Source organism: Cyprinus carpio, chromosome A8 (assembly GCF_018340385.1).
Source record: "Cyprinus carpio isolate SPL01 chromosome A8, ASM1834038v1, whole genome shotgun sequence".
NCBI classification, from domain to species: Eukaryota; Metazoa; Chordata; class Actinopteri; order Cypriniformes; family Cyprinidae; genus Cyprinus; species Cyprinus carpio.
In genome coordinates this window covers 15,658,346-15,682,561 of record NC_056579.1, presented here as the reverse complement: position 1 = coordinate 15,682,561, position 24,216 = coordinate 15,658,346, and the positions used below count along the sequence as shown (strand labels likewise).

General features: G+C 35.5%; 2 protein-coding genes across 3 annotated transcripts in view; both read left to right on the top strand.

Annotated features, from left to right (window-relative positions):
• Positions 1–1,051: 1,051 nt before the first annotated feature.
• Positions 1,052–6,430, top strand: LOC109071081 (endothelial lipase-like). Its single transcript, XM_042762478.1, has 10 exons — positions 1,052–1,289; positions 2,740–2,924; positions 3,187–3,366; positions 4,087–4,198; positions 4,317–4,541; positions 4,641–4,883; positions 4,971–5,091; positions 5,204–5,422; positions 5,513–5,608; positions 5,736–6,430. The coding sequence occupies exons 1-10, from the start codon at positions 1,184–1,186 to the stop codon at positions 5,746–5,748; spliced, it is 1,500 nt and encodes a 499-aa protein (XP_042618412.1). The 5' UTR covers positions 1,052–1,183; the 3' UTR covers positions 5,749–6,430.
• A 12,190-nt stretch (positions 6,431–18,620) lies between these two features.
• The window catches only part of ipo11 (importin 11), a 131,905-nt gene continuing 126,309 nt past the window's right edge, over positions 18,621–24,216 (top strand). For both annotated transcript variants that reach the window (XM_042762477.1, XM_042762476.1), the window contains exons 1-2: positions 18,621–18,752; positions 23,966–24,112. In XM_042762477.1, the coding sequence (XP_042618411.1) occupies positions 23,975–24,112 (138 nt within the window). In that variant the 5' untranslated portion in view covers positions 18,621–18,752; positions 23,966–23,974. The remainder of the gene's footprint in view (positions 18,753–23,965; positions 24,113–24,216) is intronic.

Here is a 24,216-nt window from a genome sequence, read left to right as displayed (position 1 = left end):
TTTGACCAATGCCTTGTGGTTAAGTTGTTTTGTACAATTTTATTTTTCATCACATAAAACTTTTGGTCTTGATAAAGAAAGGGATCTTTTAGCCTTAAGAAGATGTCGTTCAGTGACTGTATTTTGGAAATGTATTGCTCATGTGCATATTCAGTTTATATATAAAACAAATCCATCCACCCATTTTTTTCCAACAGTCAGTCAGTTTAGTCATTGCATGTGACTTTCTAGGTGCATGTCTATCCCATACAGTTTGCATGTAGCCTATCTAAGGGTTCCTATCATAGAGTTTCAACTGTTTTAGTGTATAACGGTTTTATTTTGGATAGGAACTGTTTCACTTCTGAAATCAGAAAATGAGGGAGACTTTACACACAGTGAATGTTTATCAGAGTAGGTTTGTTTTTGAAATTCTCTAAAACATGCATTGTAGATTTGACAACAAAAAAAAAAGCTAATGAACATTTCCAATTGCCCAAGAAAAAGGAAGAGAGAGTGAGACAATTCCCTGAATTCATATTTAGAGTAGGGCATGTTGTCCCATTGGGAATGTTTTATTTAAAAGATTAAATATTATTGAGTTATTGTTAATGTGAAAAATAGCTTTCTAATTTGATAACATTTAATCTTCTAACAATGAACTGTATTTTCATTAGGGGAATTTTGTTCCCATTACAATTTTTGAGTTAAAAAAGTGGAAACAATAAAACCTAAGGAGCCCAGTCTTTCCTACACTCCAAAATGTGAACAACGACCCCAAAAGACCAATGTGTTCGCAACTTCGTATGTTTGTGTAGGATTTGTAAACAAACACAGTCATGTGCACTGCTGAAGGCTCCTTACCCTCCACGGTATGCTCCGTGCGTCCGCGTGCACGAGCTCGGGAAGCAAAGGGTTAACAGAAGCGTGGGAATTGTGCCAGTCTACAACTCATTCAACCTATATATGCCACGCCCTCGAACGTAGATCCGGGGGATTGACCAATTAGAAAGAAAGAATTTTGTCGTAGATATCTGCCGATGGTCAGATGACTGAAGAAAAAAACTATTTAAAACTAATGAGCAACCTGATACAGGTTCACACTCTGCGGGCACCTCTTAGTGAAGCATTAATACCTTAAACTTCCTTAGTCGCTCCCAGTTTGTCAAAAGAATAACGAAACTATTTTAAAGCCCTGAACATTATGGTAGAAAAATCAATAAGAATTGCACTTTGCTTGTTATGTTTTATCCTGTGCCATTCATTCAGTTCCTTAGCCGCTGCAGCCGACCAGAACGCGCAACTCAAAGGTAAGAACATTTTTAAGAAAAAAGTTTGTTAACCAACGCTGTTTATGCTACTGTTTTTAAATGAAATAAGTGGTTACTTCAGAGTTTAAAATTCCTCAACGATTTACTTTTTTTATGCATTTCTGTTTACAATCACTCTTTTCACGGACAATAGCTAACAATAGCTCCGATTTCAAACACCTTAAGTCTCGCATTAATATAGTAGCCTACATTAAGTCCCACGTTCTGACTACGTGAATGAACCTGTCAAAAAAAAAAAAAAAAAGGAGTGATTTGAAACTTAAATTATCCGCCCTTTGACGTGTCGGGGACTCACAAAAGTAAAACCCGGACAATGCACTTTGTTTCGGATGTCTTGCCTGCTGATGTGAATATGTATATTGTGTTGTAATATTTGTATGTACGCTCAGGTTTGATTTGTAAAGTAATGACTTTTTTTGTTAAGGGTTCAAGTTCAATAAATGTCAAAAAAAAAAAAAAAAAAAAAACTTTGTTTCGGATGTGCCTTTTAAACCACCGGCCAGAGAACGCCACGTTTTATCACCGATCTGCTCTGCCGCGTTGTCCACCGCAGTGACTTTGTGGGGAAGGCTGTTTGACTTTTGAACGACTTTTTTGACTCTTGAATTATTTTTAAAAAGAAATAACTATTATTGTAACGTTCGTGAAAAATAAACGTTTGGAATACCGGGCAGTGTTGTAACAGAATTTGTTAAAACGTTTGTCATTCCTTGTTGAGCTCAATTTGATATAATATTCACACGCATAATTTGTTGTTGTAAATCTAAATCTCTAATAGAAACATGGCCCTTTAACGTACACATATACATAAATGTATATTAGCCTATATGCCATCACCAGCCGCGTTAATAAGTGAAACATTTCAATCAAAAACAAACAAAATTTAAATTAAATATAGGCTAGATGAAATACATAAAACAACTCTAAAAACACGAGACCCCGTCTGTATGCATTAATCCTGTAAATCCTTTTTACAAAGACTTAAAATTTCTGCTCACTTCAGGAGGGCTTTTATATTTGATTTAACCCTTTCTAATGGGTTCAACTCGTGGTGTTGCAGAACTACCGAGTTTTCCTTACTTGGGTTGAAAAGTCGCAGGTTTCCTCCACTTGAAAGTTGGTAAACTGTTTATAAGCTCTTAAATCTCAAATCAAGACAACATTTGGCATACATGTAATGCAAACTGGTTCATTAGAAACTGGTTTATTAGAAAAAGTGTTCTGCTTTTTCTACAGTAGCTCAGTTGTTCAAGCTAGTCATTTAAAATGAGATGTTGTCACAAGGCTTACATGAATAAACTCAAGCTTAACACCTTATGAAACAGTTAGGCACTTCGAAATACTTCAAGCAGTTGGTCTTACCAATGTTTTATGTACAGTTTTGAGATTTTACATATAAATGAATTAATTGTCATACTATTTATTCTAGATGATTCTGAGGACAGCTTCTCAATGGATCCAGTGCTACTTCACGACCGAATCAAGTACAACATGCGAAAGTCTTTGGATCTTGATGAAGACGGCTGTAACCTCCAACCTGGGAAAAAGGAAAGCATTGAGGAGTGTGGCTTCAATGCCTCATTTAAGACCATTCTGATCATCCACGGCTGGGCGGTGAGATATTTCAGATGATCACGAGGCTAGTTTTAATATTTGGTTGGCTTTTAAAGATTTTGACACCCAAGCCTTTGAATCTTCAGAAGGTTTCTCACATTTTATCAGTGCTGGAGGTTATCCAGAAATAGTGTAACGCAACTGAAATGTTCTTTCTTCAGTGTGAGAATACATTGACTTCCAAGATGGGAAGCAAATATTAGAATTTCAAGTGATTGCTGGAGGTTTGCTGGTTGGGTAAAGGATGTGGTATCTTTCACAGATGAGTGGGATGTTTGAGAGCTGGATGCACAAGCTGGTGGCTGCTGTTCAGAGACGAGAGTCGGAGGCTAATGTAGTGGTGGTCGACTGGTTGGGCCTGGCCCACCAGCTTTACCCTGATGTCGTCAACCATACCCGCCGGGTTGGGCAGAGCATCGCTACTCTTTTGGACTGGCTCCAGGTATGTCTATATTGTGCAACCCGCTGGGTGTGTTTGTTTCTCTTTGTGTGCGTTTGAGAGAGCTGGCAACCGTGAAAACTCTGCTTGTGGCCTTGTACTTTGGGGCATTGTTGGTATTATTCATTTTTCATCAGAACAGCAGATGTCCAGGCAAAGTACAATTTGTCTTTTCCAGATGGATCAGTTTTGTTTTTCTGTTGTATGTCAGGAGTTTGCCCAAGGCATTATGGGTATTCTCATGGAACAATACATATTCATGCATCGTAGCTGGGTTCCTTAGACTCTGAAGTACTTTTTATACAGGAAAGATACAAGCAGGTTAAATGAGCAGCTGAGCATATTAGCCCCCCCACACACACACACACGCACGGATGCCCCAGCTGCCACTGTGCGTGGTACAGCAACAATGTGCATAAAGCATGTTGAATCTTAAAGCTGCTTTCATCAATCTTCCGAGATATAAAAAAATTTTTAGAGCTGCAGGATCTACAAATAAAAATTTAGAGAGATTGCCCTGGATTTAAAAAAAAATTATAATAATAATAATTTTATGTTTTGAATTTAAATAGACATAGCATGAATGAACAAATATATATTTTTCCTATTTAATATTTATTTAATAATAATTTATTAGAGCTATTCCCCTCGGATAATAATAATAATAATAATAATAATAATAATAATAATATGGTTAATCTAATGTGTGTCTGTTTTTGATAGGAAGAAGTGCAGCTACAACTTAAGGACGTGCATATGATTGGATATAGTCTTGGTGCTCATGTTGCTGGATATGCTGGAACTTCTGTAAATGGAAGTATTGGACGCATTACAGGTTAGATTTAGATTTCTTTGTTGGATACTTTTTTTTTTTTTTTTTTTTTTTTTTTTTTTTAACAAAGAAATTGCTTAGTCTTTTTGGCCACATCTAAACATCTGTTCTGTCTGAATAGGTTTAGACCCAGCTGGTCCTATGTTCGAGGGGGTAGAGTCCCGCAAGAGGCTTTCTCCAGATGATGCAGACTTTGTCGATGTCCTGCACACATACTCACGGGGAGCTTTGGGCGTCAGTATTGGGATCCAGGAGCCTATTGGACACATTGATATTTATCCCAATGGTGGGGATGTACAACCAGGCTGTTCCTTAGGAGAAGTGCTGTCCACTGCTGCTGCAGGAAGTGAGTGCTTGAGTTTTGTTATTGTTTTGCCTATCTCCAACTCTTCCAAGTCATTGTTGTCAACCATCATTTTACCAAATTTGTCTTGTCACCACACAGACTTTGTGGAAGTCATGAAGTGTGAACATGAGCGGGCAGTGCATCTCTTTGTGGACTCCCTCATGAACAAGGACCACATGAGTTACGCTTTTCAATGTACCGGCCCTGATCGCTTCAAGAAGGGCATTTGCCTGAGCTGCAGGAAGAACCGCTGCAACAGTATTGGTTACAACGCCAAGAAAATGCGAAAGAGGAGAAACAGCAAAATGTACCTGAAGACTCGCGCAGACACACCTTTTGGTGGTAAGTAGTTATAACCTCTTTTGTTCCGAAATCACATGCTGAAATGGTGAGTCACTGAAATGTGGTTATTTGCTCATTCCTCTACAGGTTACCACTATCAGATGAAGATGCATGTGTTCGACAGGAAGAATGCAGATGTTTCAGATCCCACTTTCTACGTCACACTATACGGATCCCATAATGATACTGAAAACCTCAGTGTAGATATGTAAGCACCTCATGATTAAGATTACACTGCCAGTATATTCTCCTGTTAACTGGTAAATATCATTTATATGGATTCTTTTGAAAACTAAAAATTCAAAAAACTGTTTTCACAGTGCCGATGGAGTTGGTCTAAACCTCACAAACACATTTCTTGTCTTCACGGAAGAGGACATCGGTGACCTGCTGAAAATTTCTCTTCGCTGGGAAGGCCCTTCTGATTCCTGGTCATCCGTGTTCAAACACTTTAAGTCATCATTTTGGTCAAGTTCACAGAACAAAAAAGTTCTGGAGGTTCGGAGGATCAGAGTCAAAGCAGGAGAAACGCAGAAGAAGTAAGTGCTGTCATGGTTGTGAATTTGTGAATTGACTCCATTTTTTTTTTTCTTCAACCGCTTGCTAATGTCGCAATGTTTCATTCACAGGTTCACCTTCTGTGCTGAAAAGACTGAGATATCGCCAGGGCAAGAAATTACATTTCTTAAATGCCGTGATGGCTGGGAAGTAAAACCTAGAAAAAGGTATACATGCATGTCTACTGTTTATATTTATTCATCTTATTGTGCACATATTCAGATGCCAAACTATTAATATTTAAACATTTTATCTGCTATATTTTAACGAACTAATTATTTTATTTATTTGCAGATTGCACTACTGAGAGGAAGCGCTGTTACCTAGGACCCCCGGGCGGTGAAGAGCCTGAGCACTTTTGATTGTTTTGGTACACTTGGTGGGATATTTGTTTGGGTGGGCAGAACACAGCTTGTGCTGCTCAGATGGGTGATGGCTGGTTACTGGACTTGCTCAGGGCATTTTTTTTTTATTTTTATTTTTCTACCAGTGGGATGTTCTGAATTGTTTGAGATGCCACATCTTCGTCTTTTGATACCATTTGTATGTTTTGTATTGTTGCATTCAAACCTTTGTTTTGTGGATCTCAGACTCTTTCTTGGCAACGCAATGCTCGTTATATATATTTTTGTATGTTTTTAATTTATGAAGGAAGAAAAAGCACTGTAAAACCAAGCTTATTTATCAACCTAATCCATACCTTGTACCAAGGCATAAATTAATTCTCTCTCTCTCTCTCTCTCTCTCTCTCAAGTTACCTGGTGACCACTTTTACATGTGTATGTGTCTGTGAATTTCAATAGGAAGAAGGATTTTATGTGAATTCACAGTATTATTTAAGGTCATAAGAATGGAGAGAGCGGCTCTACTTGTCTTCATTAAAATGTTGCACATTTTGTGCCTTGTTCTGTACATGTTTGATGTATATGATGTGTATATAAAACGTAATAATTTGTAAAAAATAAAATAAAAAAAATAATTACTTTGGATTCCATTGTGTCATTAAATGCAGGTTATATTGGTTTTTTTTTTTGTCCTCAGGATATTCTTAGCACCATATTACAGGGTCTCTAATTGGACCTTTGTGAAAATATAAAATATGCAAACTTTCATGTGTACACAAGAAACCATATAGGACGATGGACACTGATCCATCTATTGTGCCATCAGCCCATTTTGTGGTGTGGTTTCTTGGCTGCCACAGAGTAGTCTATGCATTAAAGCAAACCTAAGGCCTTGAATCATAATGTACTGCCTAACGGTACCAGTCTTTTTATAGACCATTGAACTTGGCAAATAGGACTGTCCACACAGTCATATCGTGTCATCAGCCCTTTTCGTGTCATGGTTTTACTGCCGCCACAGAGGATATGTTAAACTGGACCTTAGGCCATGATAGAGGTACTGTCCTAAGGAAAGCCAAATTTTGAGCAAATAGATCTCTATTAATTCATGTGCATCAATGCTTTCATTTTCTTCATAGTAAGATAGCAGTGATGCACATAGGAAATGGGTTATAGTATATAAAACTAGAAAATGTAATGCATAAGCATGCAAAATATTCCTGTGCGCATGGGAATAGTTTCTCGGAGGCATGGGAAAACATTTGTGTGTGCATGCAAAAGTTTGTATGTATATGCAAGAAAATCAAAACCCCTGAGAAAAGAAAAATATTTACAGATGATATACCAAATATAAAGTTTAAAATAATGCTGTATGAACCATCTACGCATGTTAAATACAGTCTGAAAACCTACTGAGAGGTTTGGAAATCTGAGTCTGGAAAAGTATGGAATTTTAATGGAAAATGTGTAGGAAGTTAAAAACCCTGTTAATATAACTTAAGCTGATTTGTATTTGTATAACTTGAGTAAGTTATAAAAAAATGCTTTAACTAAAAATCTGTTGGTTTACTTGCTTAAGGAAACGTCTTGTAAAGGAAATGATTTGGCAACTTCAGCTTCATCTTGTGCCATTCCAAACCGGTATGACTGACTTTCTTCTGTGGAATACAGAAGGGTACATTAAGAAGGCTGTGCCAGTTCTTCTTTACAATTACAGTGAATTTGGACTGAACCTTTCAAACTTCAAAAAGATGAAAAAGCCCCATGTCACAAACATTGTTCAAATTCAGTTTTCTGCTGTATATTCAAAGTCTGTGTCTAAAATCATACTTTCCTACTATAGAGGAAAAACTGTATGTGAACAGAGTATACACTTTACTATCCCATGAGGCCATGGGAGAGGAGTTACACACGACAATTACAAATGTAGTATGTTTGGAATTCTTTCGCAGTGTATAGAACATACTGTACTTTTTTTGGACAGTTGCTATTTCTTTAAAAGAGAGTGTGTGATTTTGGATATAGCTAAAGTCTCTTGAGGATCTAAAAAAAAAAAAAAAGTCTAGTGTTTTACGAGAATTTTCCTTATCTTCAGAGGAGTCATCTAGAATCTTCTTGGTGTGTGTGTGTGTGTGTGTGTGTGTGTCCACCTGTTTACAGGTGCTGTTTCAAGTATGTATTTAAACCGTGAGGGTTTAAACATTTAAGTACTTCTGGTGACAAGCCTCTTAGAAATGTTGAAATCTTTCCAGAAGGTTTGTCAGTTACTAGTGTGAAGGGAAAGAGGCAGAATGAGATAATAAGAGACGGGAAATAGCTGTTATCTGACACAGTGGTTTCAGTGGATTATACTGGTACATTACAGTAGGAACATTCTCACTGATACATTCTTCATACAAGGAAATAGTGTTATTTATATCATTGTATTACTACAGCTTTTCCTATGCAAATTAACTAATTCATTGAATCATTAATTTGCTTTTCTTAAGCAGTTGCCCTGGGGATTCATTTGAACACACTGTTTAACACATATTGCACTTTTTTATCATTATCAACGTGTCAAAAACTTGAATTAATTAACTGAAATGTTCACTGTGCTGTCTAAAAACATCTATTCCCCAAAAGGTCCTTTATGGTAGAAAAATATTCTTTAGATGATTAAAATTTTCTTCACGCTAACCACGCTAAATTTTCTCCTTTTGGGAACCCAGAATGAATTTTACTATGGCATCACTGAGATTTTTTTTTTTTTTTTTTTTGGAACCTTCATTCTTAAAAGAGATGATAAAGTCATAACTCATAATTCCCATCAATAACTCATAACTCATAATCCTAAAATAGTTTATTTAATCTGAAGGGCCTTGCCCTTACAGTACCAATCCCTTTTTACAAACAAACATATATACATATGGTTAACTTTTACAGATTATCTTTTTCTTAATTGGTCAGCTTTAAAAAAAAAAAAAAAGTCACATGATCTGTTTCATAAATGTGTTTACAAATATGAATGGACCTACCATGACCCAGTCAGGTGACTCTGCCCGTGCTTATATATTGGCACATCTACAGTGACTAGCAGTGCACATGCCACAAAATTCAGCTGCCCCTTAAAATAAAGTTTGAAATTCCTATTGTAATTATTGGCAGTGCTCTTGTTATTATGTATAGCCTGTGAGCAGAACATGCTCCAGTGACTGTAACCTTTGATGGCAGAGGTGGGCTGTGCAGAATGTTCCATTCGACCTTCTGCAAATCCATTGTTATGTCATGCAGCAGGCTGTTGTGCAAACACAGCCAGAGGAGGTGTTGTCCAGCTGTGTGCAGCAGAATTGACCTGCCAAAAATATCAGCCAAGTGGAAACACCTGTTCTCATTGCTATTCAACCCTGTGAATGTACAGTATATGCAGTATATATATTTATATATACACGACTGACTGGCTGTAACACTAATCAAGTAACTATTCAGACACAATGCATGCAGCTCAATATGCCAAACAATGTATGACGTAAATTATAAATAATTATTCTTTGTACACAGTCTATGAATAATTATTCTTTGTGCTGTATGACCTATATATAAACTATATTCAAAGTTACATAATATATAATTTTGAATATCTATATAAAAATAAATCTTTAAAAATTAATAAGCTATTAAATATATTTGTCTCAAATGTCACATAACTATAAATAAATCTTTCTGTACTGCTTTTTTTTTTTTAACTAAAAGTTTTCTTATTATTTTGTACAGTGGCCCCCAAATGTGTTAAGGTGCTTTTGGAAAGTAAAAAAAGAAAAAAAAACCCCAAATGTGTAGAATCAAGACAGAAAAATGATTGTCAACCAAAGAAGACCTGCTGCAGGATGGTTCATCTTCTTTATGAAGCTATATCTCACAGATTACAGTGCCAAATGAAATTTCCACTACAAACTTTTCACATACAGTAGCACAACATTTAATTAAGTGGCCTTGAGGTGTCGCTTATCACCTCATTCAGTGAATGAAGTGATAAGACAAAGGAAATAGCTATTATAATCTGACACAGTGGCTTCACCTTTTTGATAAGAATGACACATTACATAATTCACATTAGTGTATTGTATCTCCACATGATTTATATCCAATCCAATTATAAATATTTATATATATATATATATATATATATATATATATAATTGGATTGGATATAAATCATGTGGAGATACAATACACTAATGTGAATTATGTAATGTGTATATATATATATATATATATATATATATATATATATATATATATATGTAATTACATAATGTAATGTGTATATATATATATATATATATATATATATATATATATATATATATATATATATATATATATATATATATATATAAAAGAAAAATCAGTTCATTGAAACTCATTCATTGCATTCATTGATTCATCATTGCAGTGTCTAAACCCATCATTAGACTGACCTAGAAAATAATATTATAAAATATGAAATACATGAAATGTTGGATAACAGATGAAGAATTCAACCCCTTGTTAAGCCTTCAAGCTCTCATTTGAAACACTGCCTGAAAAAGCAAAAATAAGACTTTTTGAGAAATCTTTAGAAGGGCCCGAACTTTCATCACTCTTACTCTTTCATTATGGTTTTATAGGCAGTCACTTTATTATTATTATAATGCAAATAAAAAAGTAAAAGTACTGTATGGTAACAACGTCTTATGTACAATACATTGTTCACAAGAATAGAAAAATATGGAATGTGGGTGTGTGAATGTCAGTATGGGTGTGAGAATTATTATTTTACAAAATTCTTGTATACTTTGTGCCTCTCTATAGGACTCTATAAACATTCTTTATTTAATAAAGCTTTTAAATTTATTTAACAACTGTTCAAAGATTTGGAAAAAGTGAAAGTAAGTCAATGACATTTCTTGCAAAATGGAAATTTATTTGAGCACAACCAAGAATTTCTCCACAGTTTCTTAAGTTCATTGAACCTGTGTGAGCGGATGTAGTTGTTGAAACTGTATAGCTGTGTAAGAGTCATACATCATGCTGCTTACAATAAGTCAAGTACAAACAAGCAAACATCTGATTCTTCTGTATAAACCTCTGGGAATCACACCTCCACCCTTGCTAGTAAGCAGGATTTATTTTTGGACCTGCTCACACTTGAGGTTAACCTTAGGTCTTTCAGATGCTCAAGATTGATTACATTTTCAGACATGGTGTTAATTAGAAAAACCTCTGAGGATATTTTGCACATTTTATCATGTTTTGGCCACCTGTACCTAAAGCCCGGCTGTCTGTTGACACTCCTTTCAGTGATCATGTCATGTCAGACTGAGTCATTCTTTCATCTGGTTTTGACTGGCTCTACTAACACTTCCTCATAGCACATGCATTGTTGTCTGCTTAGAGCTGAATTACATGCTTTCCAAACAAAAACAAGAGTGAGGGGATCGGGAGCATTGCTAACAAACCCATATACTGGACGCACTCAGCGTATTCAATTAAAAAGTTTCAGATCAAGAACATCTACAGTCACCACTGGTGTTCCCCAGGGTTCTGTTTTGGGCCCACTTCTTTTCATTATTTATATACTCCCTCTTGGTTATATTTTAAGGTATTAATTTTCATTGTTATGCGGATGACACCCAACTTTACCTGTCTGCCAAGCCCACTGGTTCTTTTCCTCCACCATCTTTGTCCAGCTGTTTAGCTGAAATTAAAGATTGGCTTTCAGCTAACTTCCTGAAGTTAAATTGGAACAAAACTGATGCCCTACTTGTTGGCACTAGATCTGTCTTGTCTAAATTTAATTGTTTTTCCTTGTACATTGACAATAATGCAATCTGTCCTTCCTCTCAATTTAAACGTTTGGGTGTTATCATGGATAGCACACTGTCTCAAATCAATAATATCACGCAGACTGCTTATTTCCACTTGTTAACCGTCTCTGCCCCTTTCTCTCAACCAATAATACAACAGTTCTTGTTCACACACTAGTCACTTCACGTATAGACTATTGTAATGCCCTTCTCACTGGTGTTCCCTCTAAATTGCTATAAGCTCCAGTTGGTCCAGAATTCTACAGCTTGTGTTCTTTCTAGAACACCATCTACTGAGCACATTTCTCCAGTTCTTCAGCAATTCAACTGGCTTCCAATAAAGTATCGAGATGAATTCAAGATCTTGCTACATACTTACAGGGCACTTCATAATCTTGCACCCCAATACCTTACTAAACTTCTTCATTTTTAAACCCCTTCACATGCTCTTAGATCCTCATCTTCAATTTCTCTTGTGGTACCATGGATTCGACTAACTACCATGGGTGCCAGATCTTTTAGCTATGCTTCCCCCCGCCTATGGAACTCCCTTCCCCCTGATATCCGTAACAGTGATTGCCTGCTGACTTTTAAAACACGTCTTAGGAAATATCTTTTTATACAGGCTTTCGTAAAATGTTTTATTGGGTCTTTATTGCACTTTATCTGTGTATGCGGAGTGTTTGTTGTGTTTTTTTACTGTATTGATTTGTATTTATTTTTTTATCTGTGCTTGGTTGTGAGGTGATCTTGGGTGTTTTGAAAGGCACCATTAAATAAAATGCATTATTATTATTATTATTATTATTATTATACTAGAATTCTACATGAACATTTTTAAGATAAAATCTAGAAATTATAAAATAGAAAGTTTTGATTGGATAAGTCGTGTTTGAAGCTATAAACTGAGACTGTGCATACTAATAATATATGAGATGTAGTATTATACAGCCTAGAATTAGGATAATAAACCTGTATTGCTTGGTGGAAGAGTTTTTTATCCCTGTAATTATCAGTTCAATTCAAGTTAATCTTTTTATTGAACATTGATGTTTTTTATTACAGTGCTGTTGCCATTTTATAAAAGCTGTTCACAATGCGAAATCCCTTTCCAGCTTACAGAGAACATTATCTAAACATTCTGGCAAGGATCTCTCAATGTTATAGACGAACGTTCTTCCAGTAACATTAATGCAACATTCGTTCAAAGTATTTTATGGATCTCTCAATGTTATAGACGAACGTTCTTCCAGTAACATTAATGTTATATTAGTTCAGAGTTTCTGTTGTACAAAAACATTATTTATACGTCGTTCATGAAACACTTTTCCCTGAAACGTCTTAATTGGGATGTTCTCCTATCTTTTTTTAAAATGTTACTTATTTCAGTCACACTTTATTTTGGGGTCCAATTCTCACTGTTAACTAACTAATAACTACGATTAACTACTGCCTCAATAAAATCTTAATTGCTATTATTAATGGTAAGGTTTTTACGTTTAGGTACAGGGTATAATTAAGGGATCTAAAATACGGTCATGCAGAATAAGACATTAATATGTGCTTTATAAGTATAAACAGCAAATATGCTAGTAATATGCATGCTAATAAGCAACTAGTTAATAGTGAGAATTGGTCCATAAACTAAGGTGTTGTCCTCATTTCAGAATGTTCTGAGAACATTCAAAAGTGAACATTCGAAGGATGATTGCAAAACAATACAATGGAATGTCAATGATTATTTAACAGCCACATAACCAAAAAAAACTTTCTTGAACATTTCAAAAACTGGCCATTTTGAACATTCAGAGAACATTCAGACGTGACATTTTTATAACTTAAGAGGAATGTTAGCAAAACATTCTTAAAACCTATTTTTGTTAGCTGAGTTTACCTGTGTTACAGCCGTTGTAAGGAACAGCTTCTTGTGGTTACCACACCTGTGACAAGAGGTCTGGGACAAGAGGTATCTGCATCATTCGAAATCCTGTATTTCTTCATGCCTTTAAGAAGGTAACAATCATCTAGATGTGCAAAACATCTTGCAGTTGACTTCTTGAGTGTTACAGAGATCTATCTGTGAGTCTGAACAATACCAGATTCATAACAATCTCTTTGTTCATTCAAGCGAATGGAGTCTCTCAGGCTTCATAAAACTAGACATCACAAATTAGACTTCGTCCCATTTGTGCTGTGAGACTTTCTCGTGGGAAACAAGTGGAGAACATTAAGAATGTGAGAAGAATGTCCTTTGAATAGAAGATGTTTTGGCATGAGTTGGATTACCAGACAAACAACTATCATAAGAAATAAAACCATTCATATTTTGAACTTTTAAATATGATTTGTGTGGCCAAAATGTCCTTAAAAAAACTGCAAAGAAGGCTATGCAGTGGGGATATTGCTTCAGAAACTGGTAACAAATGCTTGAGCATGAGGACTCCTGACAATAAAACTCTAAAAATGCTTGAGGACTCTTGACAATAAAAAAAATGCATATAGCTTACTATATCTGCACATATCAAATAGCTGTATAGATTAGACAATAGGAAAGTTCCAGGCAGGGGGTGGCAAAGGAAGTGGTGAGTACACATACTCAAAATGAAAACCCTGCTCAATCACTTTCAGTAAGGCACGACTGCACCAAGGGCATGGCTCTGTACTCAGTGTACTATAAGTGATCTGGCTGAAAAGCCTGTTCAAAATTATACCTAATAGAACATAGCGTTTCAGGTCTGTGAAATGCATGAAAAGCATAATGACGCTTCATATGTAAAAAGAAGTCCTAGCGATGACACAAGTGTATAGGTAACTTCAACTATAGAAGCACACATTTCTTATTATTAAAAAAATTAGCAGGGCTTAACTGTGGATCTTTTTTCATTGCATTCCTACATTCTGTAAACTTGCCAAAATAATTAAATTAAATAAATGTTGCATGTGGCTCATACGATGAAAGAATGTTTAGAAGTTGTGAAGAGTCTGAGGAACTGTTTTGATCATCAAGCCATGTGCATTTAGTTATTGTGCAAATTGTAGTCAATCGTACTTACTGATTTGCACACATGGGCCAAAACACATGCAATTTGCTTAAATCAAGAAGAAATTAAAATCTGATGTGAACAAGTAATTGTTCAGACATCTGAACTTATTGTTTTAAGGGTAAAAAAATATCTAATTTAAGCGATTGTGGAAAATTGAAGAAATATAGCTGGCACACTTTTCAAGCAAAACAATTCACACAAAAATGGTTAAGTTTCAGATTCTGAAACAAAAGATTTCTTGCTTAAAAAGATTTGTTTGTCAGACTTCGTGGCACATGCCCACCGTTGACGTAGGAGTATCTGGTAATTTATATGAATAACACCTTTGATTTCTTTAAGATTCCTGTTTCACTTCCAAGCAAACTGATACATCCGCCCACAAACATGATGAAGGTAAAAAAAATCCCCCTTTTCTGAATGATTTTGTCAGTTGAAAAAAAGTTGAAAGAAAATGAATGAAAAGTACCCTATATATATATATATGTTTGTTTTACACGATCAAAGCAAAGGATGTCATTTTTCTATGTTGGACTTTCTTAAAAATCAACTACATTTTTTTGCAGATATCCACAAAATGTGCGACTTACGACTTACTCTTGCATGTTTAATGATGACTGCTGTTATGGTGAAATGAGCTGATTTTGAGATGTGTGTAATGCTTCTGTGATTTTAGTGCATGCTTGAAGCGTGTGTCAAGCTGCGAGAAGAGTTTGGGAAAAGTGTACTCCGTAGTATTCAGAAATACAAGTAAGCAACAAGTAGGCTAAGTAAAAAAAAAAAAAAACTCTACTGATTCGTGCAAAGAACATGATTCAGTAGAGCCATGTTTTACTAGAGACCATTCCGGGCTTTCTGAGAACTTAAATGACTACAGCTGTGGAATCCCATTATGGTTAGTAATTGCAACATTTTCCTCTGCAGAAAAGGGGTGAGACAGTACCGAGAAAATCACTATGAATCATATTCAACACAGACTGTACTCCTAGACAAGCGATGTTTGGGGGTCAAATCATTGTCTTATGACTCCTCTTTTCTTTACTGTAAATCACAATAAAGTAAATCCCACTTAAAGTAGACTTTTCCCACAGACATCAAAGTGAAACTGCCCCCTCTCACCCTGGAGTGTCGGGACAGTCAAACTACGGGGTTACAGCAAGCTCTCTGTGTTGTGGAAACTGCAGATTTCTCAAGCTCCATTAGAAGGAGACTATTTTGTGCTTGTTGGAATGGGAATGCATGAATACATACAAGTGTTTTATTGTTTTAGGAGAAGACTTCATTGCAGAACAATGTACAATGCGGCCTATTCTGAAATGCTGACAGACAGAGAAACAGACAGAGAAACAGACAGACAGACAGACAGACAGACAGACAGACAAAGAATATGAGAGTAAAGCTGGCACGTGTTGCTTTGTTTAGTCAATGCACAACACCCCAGCAGTAAAATGAGAAGGAAGAATGAAAGAAAAGTGGAGCGATGAAAGAAAAAAAAATGAGAGGCGGCTTAAAGCGCCTCGGATGTTAACCGTTTGTTCTTTTTGGGTGTGAACTAGGCCTCCTAAAATAGTTTTTGCAAGATAAAAAATAAAGCAGTCCGTTGATTGGTGCACAGCAGCGGCATGATTCTGCCTCGAGTCCGATTGGCTGAGAGAGCGATGGTGTCACCTTGAACTGGGTTACTTGAGTTCAGTGACATTCAACCGCTATGGTGTGCGTGGCTTTGATTTACTAACCGGTCTGTTTATGGAAGGAGAAACACGTGTCTATAACAGAGTTAGATTATTGCTGAGCTGAATGTGTCGTCAGTTCTTAGTCTGCTGGGCAGCCTTTGCTTTCTCATAGTAAATTCTGCTGAACTTGGACATTCTCGCGCAGTTGCCATGGACCGTCCCCAGACCGGCCACACTGGCGAGCTCAGTGCTGACCACTCACGCATGAGAAGCCACAAACCTGCTCATTAATTAAACAGCGCGCTGGCACGCGTGTAGTAGATTACATCTGGGCAACGCGAGAAACTGCTGAGTCTCTGAAATTCAGTCTTTTAAAGTAAAGACAGCACTAGATGTCATGACACTTAAAAGCAGAAACGTTTGCACGCTACTTTATGGCAATAAAGTTATTTAAATTTAATAAATTGCATAGTGGGAATTAAATAGGTAGCCTATGTAGCTACTCTGTGGAGTTTTTTAAGCCACATGACATTTGATGTTTTACATTTCATTCTTTCACCTATCTGGATTTTTTTTCCCCCTGCATGTTTGATAAATTCAACTTTTATAACATGATGTAACATCAAACTGAACAAAGCCTACTGTATTCTAAGCCCTGAACCATGAATCAGACAGAAAGTCTTTGCGTGATGCTATGATTTTAGTTATGAATCCACATGTCTTCTACACATGGTTGGACTTTCCCCAATTTCTGTGAAACCCCTTTAACAGGTTGTGGTTTTACATAGTCATTTTTCAACCAGGACTTTAGTGAAAATATAGTTCTAAAACAATATCAAAATGTACCATAGGTAGAAATTTTAGAACTGTGTAATATTCTGAAAGTATAATAATAATCATCAAAATCATGTTGGTTACACTTGCTAATATTCCAATGACTGCTAGTTGATATGTTCTTTATAATAATAACACAATAATATAGTTTAAATATTTTTGTAGCCTATTTGATATTGATTTGATTTCAATTAATATATTAAAATATATAAAACATTTGAATATAAAATATTTCAATTAATTGATTCAGTTATATTTGACATAAACTGACAGTGTGCTTTTATATGGCAAAATTATATGCCCTGAAAAAGGTACATTCCAGGCTGCAAATGTTATCCCTTAATAACACAAGTACATTTCTGAATCTGGTTTCATTTTCTGTGTGACCCACTTTGCTTTTCACTAATATTCAATCTGATGTTCTTTGCAAAGTACAATCATTGGGAAACTGGTTTTGACACAGAACGGATTTTCAGTCTCTTTGAGCCAAGCACAGCCTCAGACCACACACAGGCTGTTAATATAGTCAATAGTCACTATGTAAAACAGAGGTTTTACTACCTTAACCACACACCCAATGGGTGATTTGAGTTCAGGGTCCTTGGTTGGTTTTAATGAGAAACCTCTTTACAATATAGGCTGCAGTTGACTGCAGAATGAAGTATTGTTGTGGTTGTGCGTCACCTGCTGGACAATAAATGCAACTACACTCATGTATGATGAAATTATTATCATTCTGAGACATTATAGCGTGTTTCAAGAATCATTGTTATTATTAATAAAGAATTGTCAGTGCAATGCACAATGTGCTTGAAAATTTTAAAAAATTATGCTTTTTTGTTATTGTTAAGAAAACATAAAATATGTATTTGTATGTATTATATGTATTAAATTATATATATATTTGTATGTATATAATTTTCAATCTAACTTTATTTTCTGTATAAATAAACGGCTAAAAGGCTAAATAAATAAATAAACTAAAATTAAAAACATCTTAAAAAATATTTACACAGCCTCAAAAGAATCACCTAAACACAAAAACAGCCATATCTACGAAATATCACAGGGGTATTAACAAAATATTCTAATACATTTTAATTATCATTTTAGTTTTTGTATTATCAATCCCAACATCAACAATCTCATTATCAACAATCACAACTTCACAAATTAATTTTCTATCTTTCAGGTGTTTTTTTTTTTTTTTTTTTTTTTTTTTTTTTTGGCAGGGCTTTTGTACCAAATAATTTGTAAAGTCTACAAACAGCAGGAATAAATAAATAAATACAAAAAAGAGGTCTCATCATATTTCTTCAAAAAAGTGGTACATTTTTATTATTAATTATTCTTAGTAATTTGTTTAAATGTTCTACTTTACATAAGAAATCTACAAGTGTGAGTGTTTTCTTAAGAAACCTTTGTGAAAAAACTCAAAACTTTAAATGAACGTTTGGATGTGTGATTACGTCATTTTAGTGCGACAGGAGGCACTGTGGATGGCGCCATCCTCACAACGTGTGCGCGCTGTGTTTAGAGCCGACTGCGAACTGTTTTTTGATCTCACCCGGCATTGACATATTTGCGGAAGGTACGTCAACAAGAACAGCAGCTTTAAGTGATGTTTTGGTGCCTCAAAACTCATCCAACTGAAGTAATTTGTAATGTTAAATACTTCAATTTGCTCTGTAGGCCAACATGCGTGACAGTAGAGTTTCTTTAGCCACCAAGCTAACAGTTACATACTAGATGTTTCTCTGCTTTTGTTGGAGTGTGGATATTTCATATCACTGGGATTAATTCACATTCCGAAGGACTGATCATAATTCGCTTCACTGAGACGTTATTTTTAGCAGATGGCCGCAGACAGATTTGGCAGTATGATGTTAAGAATGATTGGCATGTTTCCGTATAATTTTATATCGTTATTATGATACCGTAACGACTTAATGTTTCACACATGCGCCGTTCTCTATTTCACAAATCATGTCTTATGTGTACAGTTCAGTGGTTTCATACAACAGCAGGCCGAGAAGAATCTCGAAGACATTCATTATTCTGCTGCTGCAGTTATGAATGCGTAATACAGATCTGTTCACGTGCACGTGGACATGTATTATTCTAGATCTGTCCACTCGTGCTGTTGTGTTGACCTACTGATGAAGGTTGATGATACAGTCATGGCCAAAGGTTTTGGGCTGGCAGTGACACAAATTTTGTGTTTTGGAAAGTTTGCCGGTTCAGTATTTGTAGATTATTTTTTCACATGTTTCCATGGTATACTAAAAAAAAGCATAAGTTTTAAAGGTTTTTATTGGTAAAAAATGAGTCAATATTTACAACGTTGAGCCTTGTTCTTCATAACCTCTGCACTTCACTCTGGCATGCTGGATATTAGCTTCTGGGCCAAATCCTGACTGATGCCGATCCATTCTTGGCTTAATATTAGTTCTCGGAGTTGATCACAATTTGTGGGCTTCTGCTTGTCCTCTCGCCTTTTGAGGACTGACCACAGGTTCTCTATGGGATTGAGATCAATGTAATGATCTATGAGCTACTTCTTAATCACTCTTACTTTGTGGCATGGTGCTCCATGCTGGAAAATGCACAGATCATCACCAAATTGTTTAATGGATCGTTGGAAGAAGTCGCTCTTGCTGGACGTTTTGAAACCATTCTTTATTCCTGGCAGTGTTTTGGGGCAGAATTATGAGAAAGCCCACTCCCTTGGTTGAAAAGCAACCCCACACATGGATGGTCTCAGGATGCTTCACTGTTGGCACAACACAATTGATTCTTCCGATGTCCCAAACAGAGCTTCATCAGAGAAAAAATCTTTGCACCAGCCTTCTGCTCTCCAATCCTTGTACTTCCTGCAGAATTTAATTTGTCCTTGACGTTTTTCTTGAAGAGAAGTGGCTTCTTTGCTGCCCTTCTTGAAACCAGGCTGTTGTCCAAAAATCTTGGCCTCACTGTGCGTGCAGCTCACTCCTCAGGAGGAGACGGTCCTGGCGCTTGCCGGACACTCTTCTTCACTGCAGTCGAACCTCTCTCCTTGAAGTTCTTGTTGATCCGGTAAATGGTTCTTTCAGGTGCAATATTTTTTTTGTAGCAATTTTCTTGCATGTGAGGCCATTTTGATGCAAAGCGATGATGGCTGCATGTGTTTCTTTTGGAGGTAACCATTGCAAACAAGAACACGATGATTGGAAGTGCTTCTTCCCGCCTTTTTATAGCAATCAGTCTGCTCTAGTGATTTCATCTGAATAGTACTCATTCACACTTTCACATGTTCTGCTGATATGATTAGTCAGTTAATTTTAGCTGGTCATTTTGTGTAAGGATCAAAAAAATGAAATTTTATTAATTGTTTTTGTGAAATTCATTTTTTGGCCAATGACATCTCATCACACTCTAAACAGTAATCTAGAAACAATGTGAATGAACACCACAACAGCTTAAGCGGCAAACTTTGCAAAACACGAAATTTATGTCACTTCTAAAACTTTTGGCCATGACTGTACTTGGGTATAATGCAAAATATGTTTTGGTTTTGAGGCTGATTTTAGATCAGCGAAGACTTTCATGTTCTCTTATAGTCAGTCCACGTGTAATCTGTCAGTCATTTAGATCTGACATGTCTTCAGTGATGTGATTCTGAACTATCCTCAGATGTTGGGATGTGTTTTAAGAGCACACAAAGAGAGTGTTATTGAATGTTTGTGTTCATTGTCAGCCTTTTCCCTGAAAGTACTAGATCGATATATCAGCCCGGTTGGTTAATCATTTGATATATCACTATTTGATCAGCATTGGCTGAAAACCAGGCCCATTTGGTCACTGAACAGTAGTGGTAGTTCCTCTTATGTCTGTTTCAAAATGTTCCTGTAGCCTTGTTAAAGCATAATAAACATTCTCTTTTCAAGATTTTTGAAATGAATTATACAATAATATGTTAAATATTAATTGAATATCAGCAATTTGTGAATCCAGTTCACCCTAGCATTCAAAAGTTTGGGGTTGGTAAGACTATTATTATTTATTAAATCTTTTCCAAAAATGTCTCTTATGCTCACCAAGACTACATTTATTTTTATCAAATGCATTAAAAACACTAACATTCGAGTGATTTATTCCTTTGATGGCAAAGCTGAATATTCAACAGTCATTACTCCGGTCTTCAATGTCATATGATCCTTCAAAAATCATTCTAATATGCTTATTTACTGCTCAAGAAACATTTCTTATTATTATCAATGTTGAAACCAATTGTGTTGTTGTTTAATATTTTTGTGGAAACCAAGATATGTTTTGGGATTCGTTGATGAATAGAAAGTTCTAAAGAACAGAAGTGATTTAAATTAGAAATATGGTCACTTTTGATCGGTTTACTTTGCTTGCTTTTATCCTTGCTAAATAAAAGTGTTAAAAAAATATAGAAATATTTACTCACCTCAACCCAAACAGTAGTGTTCAATTGTTAATTTCTGTTACATGAAAACCTGCAAGTAATAGGAGATTTTGTTAATTTTTTTTAAATGATATAGTGCAAGTAATAGGAGATTTTAAAATAGTGATTTCCGGAGATTTTAGAATATGTGATTTCCGAACCTGAGATTTTAAAATATTGATTTATTTTTAATTTTAAAATTTCACATTTAAATTTTTGTTGGTTATTTTTTTTTTATTGTGATTTGCTTGGCCTGACAATTACATACATTGGAAAACAGTATGTATTGTGTGTATATATAATTACATAATTATAATAGAAAGTTGTTATTAATGCTTCCTGCAATGCATTTTATGTATCAGCGGAGAAACATGCTTTTGTCCCCCAGAATCGTGTGCTTGTATAACATCTGCCAGCAGGGACCGATGAGGCTTGACCTCATGTCAGATTTGTCTCTTGTGGCTTTGTAATGTTTGACATATATAGGCTACTTCTGATCACAGCTTACATGTTATGTTTTAAAGGCCAGGCCAGTGAAATATATGTCACAAAACCTCAAATCCAGATGACATTCTGCTCAAGCAGCTGAACCTGAAGCAAGATCCTTTGACCTTTTTTTGTTGGCATGAACATTCATTTTCTATGCACTTCCCAGATCTGAATCCGCAAACCTACATTCTATAGTTTGCAGGTGATCTAATATCTGGTATGTACAGGGAAGTGGACAGGTTCATAAATTAGCAGTTTGCACAAAGATCTTTAATTTAAAATCAGATGAGATGTGTGCACCAAAGATGGAGTGCTTGTGTCTTTACCATAGACTGTATAAGGTCTTTACACACAAGACTGTCTAGAACTAACACATCACCGCTAAAAACTATGAGTTTGTATTTCAAGCATTGCTTATAACTGTGTATTCTTTCTGCAGCACATGAGGCAAATGCTTTTGAGCTCATAATTGGAAATGCACAGCATCTGTGCTTTATTTACCAGTGATTTAAAAAATGGGACTCATTCCTATTACAGCATGGATGCCATTTAACCGACTATCTCCTGTTTGTCTATGAGATGGGAAACCTCTAAAGCCAACTGCTGCTGTACTAGTCTTGGTTTTGGCATTATTCAGAACAGGTCCCTGAAAAAAACATGGTCAGTTTATGCTTTGCACCAATAGGGGGCAGAGTTGCACAGCAAAGTTTTCCAACTTGATGTTATTTTCCTGGATGAAATAAAATAACACAAGCCTGGGTTTATGATGCAGATTTTAGTATGTTTTTCACCAGGATTTTAGGAACAGATGACAGAACTGTCTTTTATCCATCAGGCTCATCAAGTCTTCACATACTGCTGTTTATGCCTTCCAAACATAAATATTTGATTTTGTGTGACATCGAAAATCATGGTTTTGAATTTTGCTTATTAGAGTACATCACAAAATAATGTAAATGTTGTCTAGTTTCCAGGGTTTTGTAAGAAAAGGCAAGAATTACTTGATATTTGATAGTTTAAGCATTGTAAAATAATAAATAAATTGTTATAAAGATGGTAACACTTTTTTTTTTTTTTTTTTTTTTTGTTAAGCAAACCTAAGGTATATTATATATGTTATACACACTGTCAATCAGAAGTTTGGGATCAGTAAATTTTTAATTTTAAGAAAATGTATATTTTTATTCTGCAAGAATGCATGAAGTCACAATAAAAGTGATGTTAACATTACAAAAGATTCTTTACATTTTTCTGTTCAACAAAAGAATCATGGGATAAATACCACAGTTTCCACAAAACATTAAACAACACACCTTTATTTATTTATTAATTTATTTAAATATTTGGTAATGATAAAAAATGTTTCTTGAGCACCAGATCAGCTTATTAGAATGAATCATGAAGGACCATGTGACACTTCTTCTTTAAAAAAAAAAAACAACAACAGCTGAAATGTATCTTTGCCAATGCAGGAATCCATTATGTTTTAAAATATATTTAAATAGAGTTTCTTTAAATTTTAATAATTTAAACGGTAGTGTAAATCTGATTTTAAAAAGTATATTATATTATTTTGTGATGCTGGTAAAAATAAAACTCGTCATTAAATAGATTCTCTTGCATATCAATGTAACAGACTTTTAGTTTTAAAATCGAACTGTTTGTATATTATTGAGTTTAGCTGTATTTTACTGTAAGTACAGGCTGTAGTTAACGTATGGTAGGTAAAGAACTCCAGTATTATTTTAAATGTTTCATAAAAGCAAAGGTCTCTGGCGGGTAGCGAAGTTAACTATGATTTGTCAGGATTCCAGTCTATTAAGATAGTAAATGAACCGTATTGTGTGCTCTGTTTGTGTCTGCAGCTTTACCTAATGGACATCCAGAGCGCCAGCTCAGTGGTGCTGCAGGCTTTGACCCAGGCCACCAGTCAGGACACAGCTGTGCTGAAGCCTGCAGAGGAGCAGCTTCGCCAATGGGAGACCCAGCCTGGCTTCTACTCAGTGCTGCTGGTGAGAATCTGCTCCATACAGCCTCAATATGAGCAGTTTAGTGTTGCAGTAGTACAACATAAATGTGGGAATGTAGGTTATCATTTTGTATTAGGCTTTTACCG

Excerpts from the sequence above, each read along its gene's own strand:
- LOC109071081 (XM_042762478.1), top strand. The coding sequence starts at position 1,184 with ATGGTAGAAAAATCAATAAGAATTGCACTTTGCTTGTTATGTTTTATC. Across the intron at positions 4,542-4,640 it reads GTCCACTGCTGCTGCAGGAA|ACTTTGTGGAAGTCATGAAG; the intron begins GTGAGTGCTTGA and ends GTCACCACACAG. Across the intron at positions 5,423-5,512 it reads GCAGGAGAAACGCAGAAGAA|GTTCACCTTCTGTGCTGAAA; the intron begins GTAAGTGCTGTC and ends TTTCATTCACAG.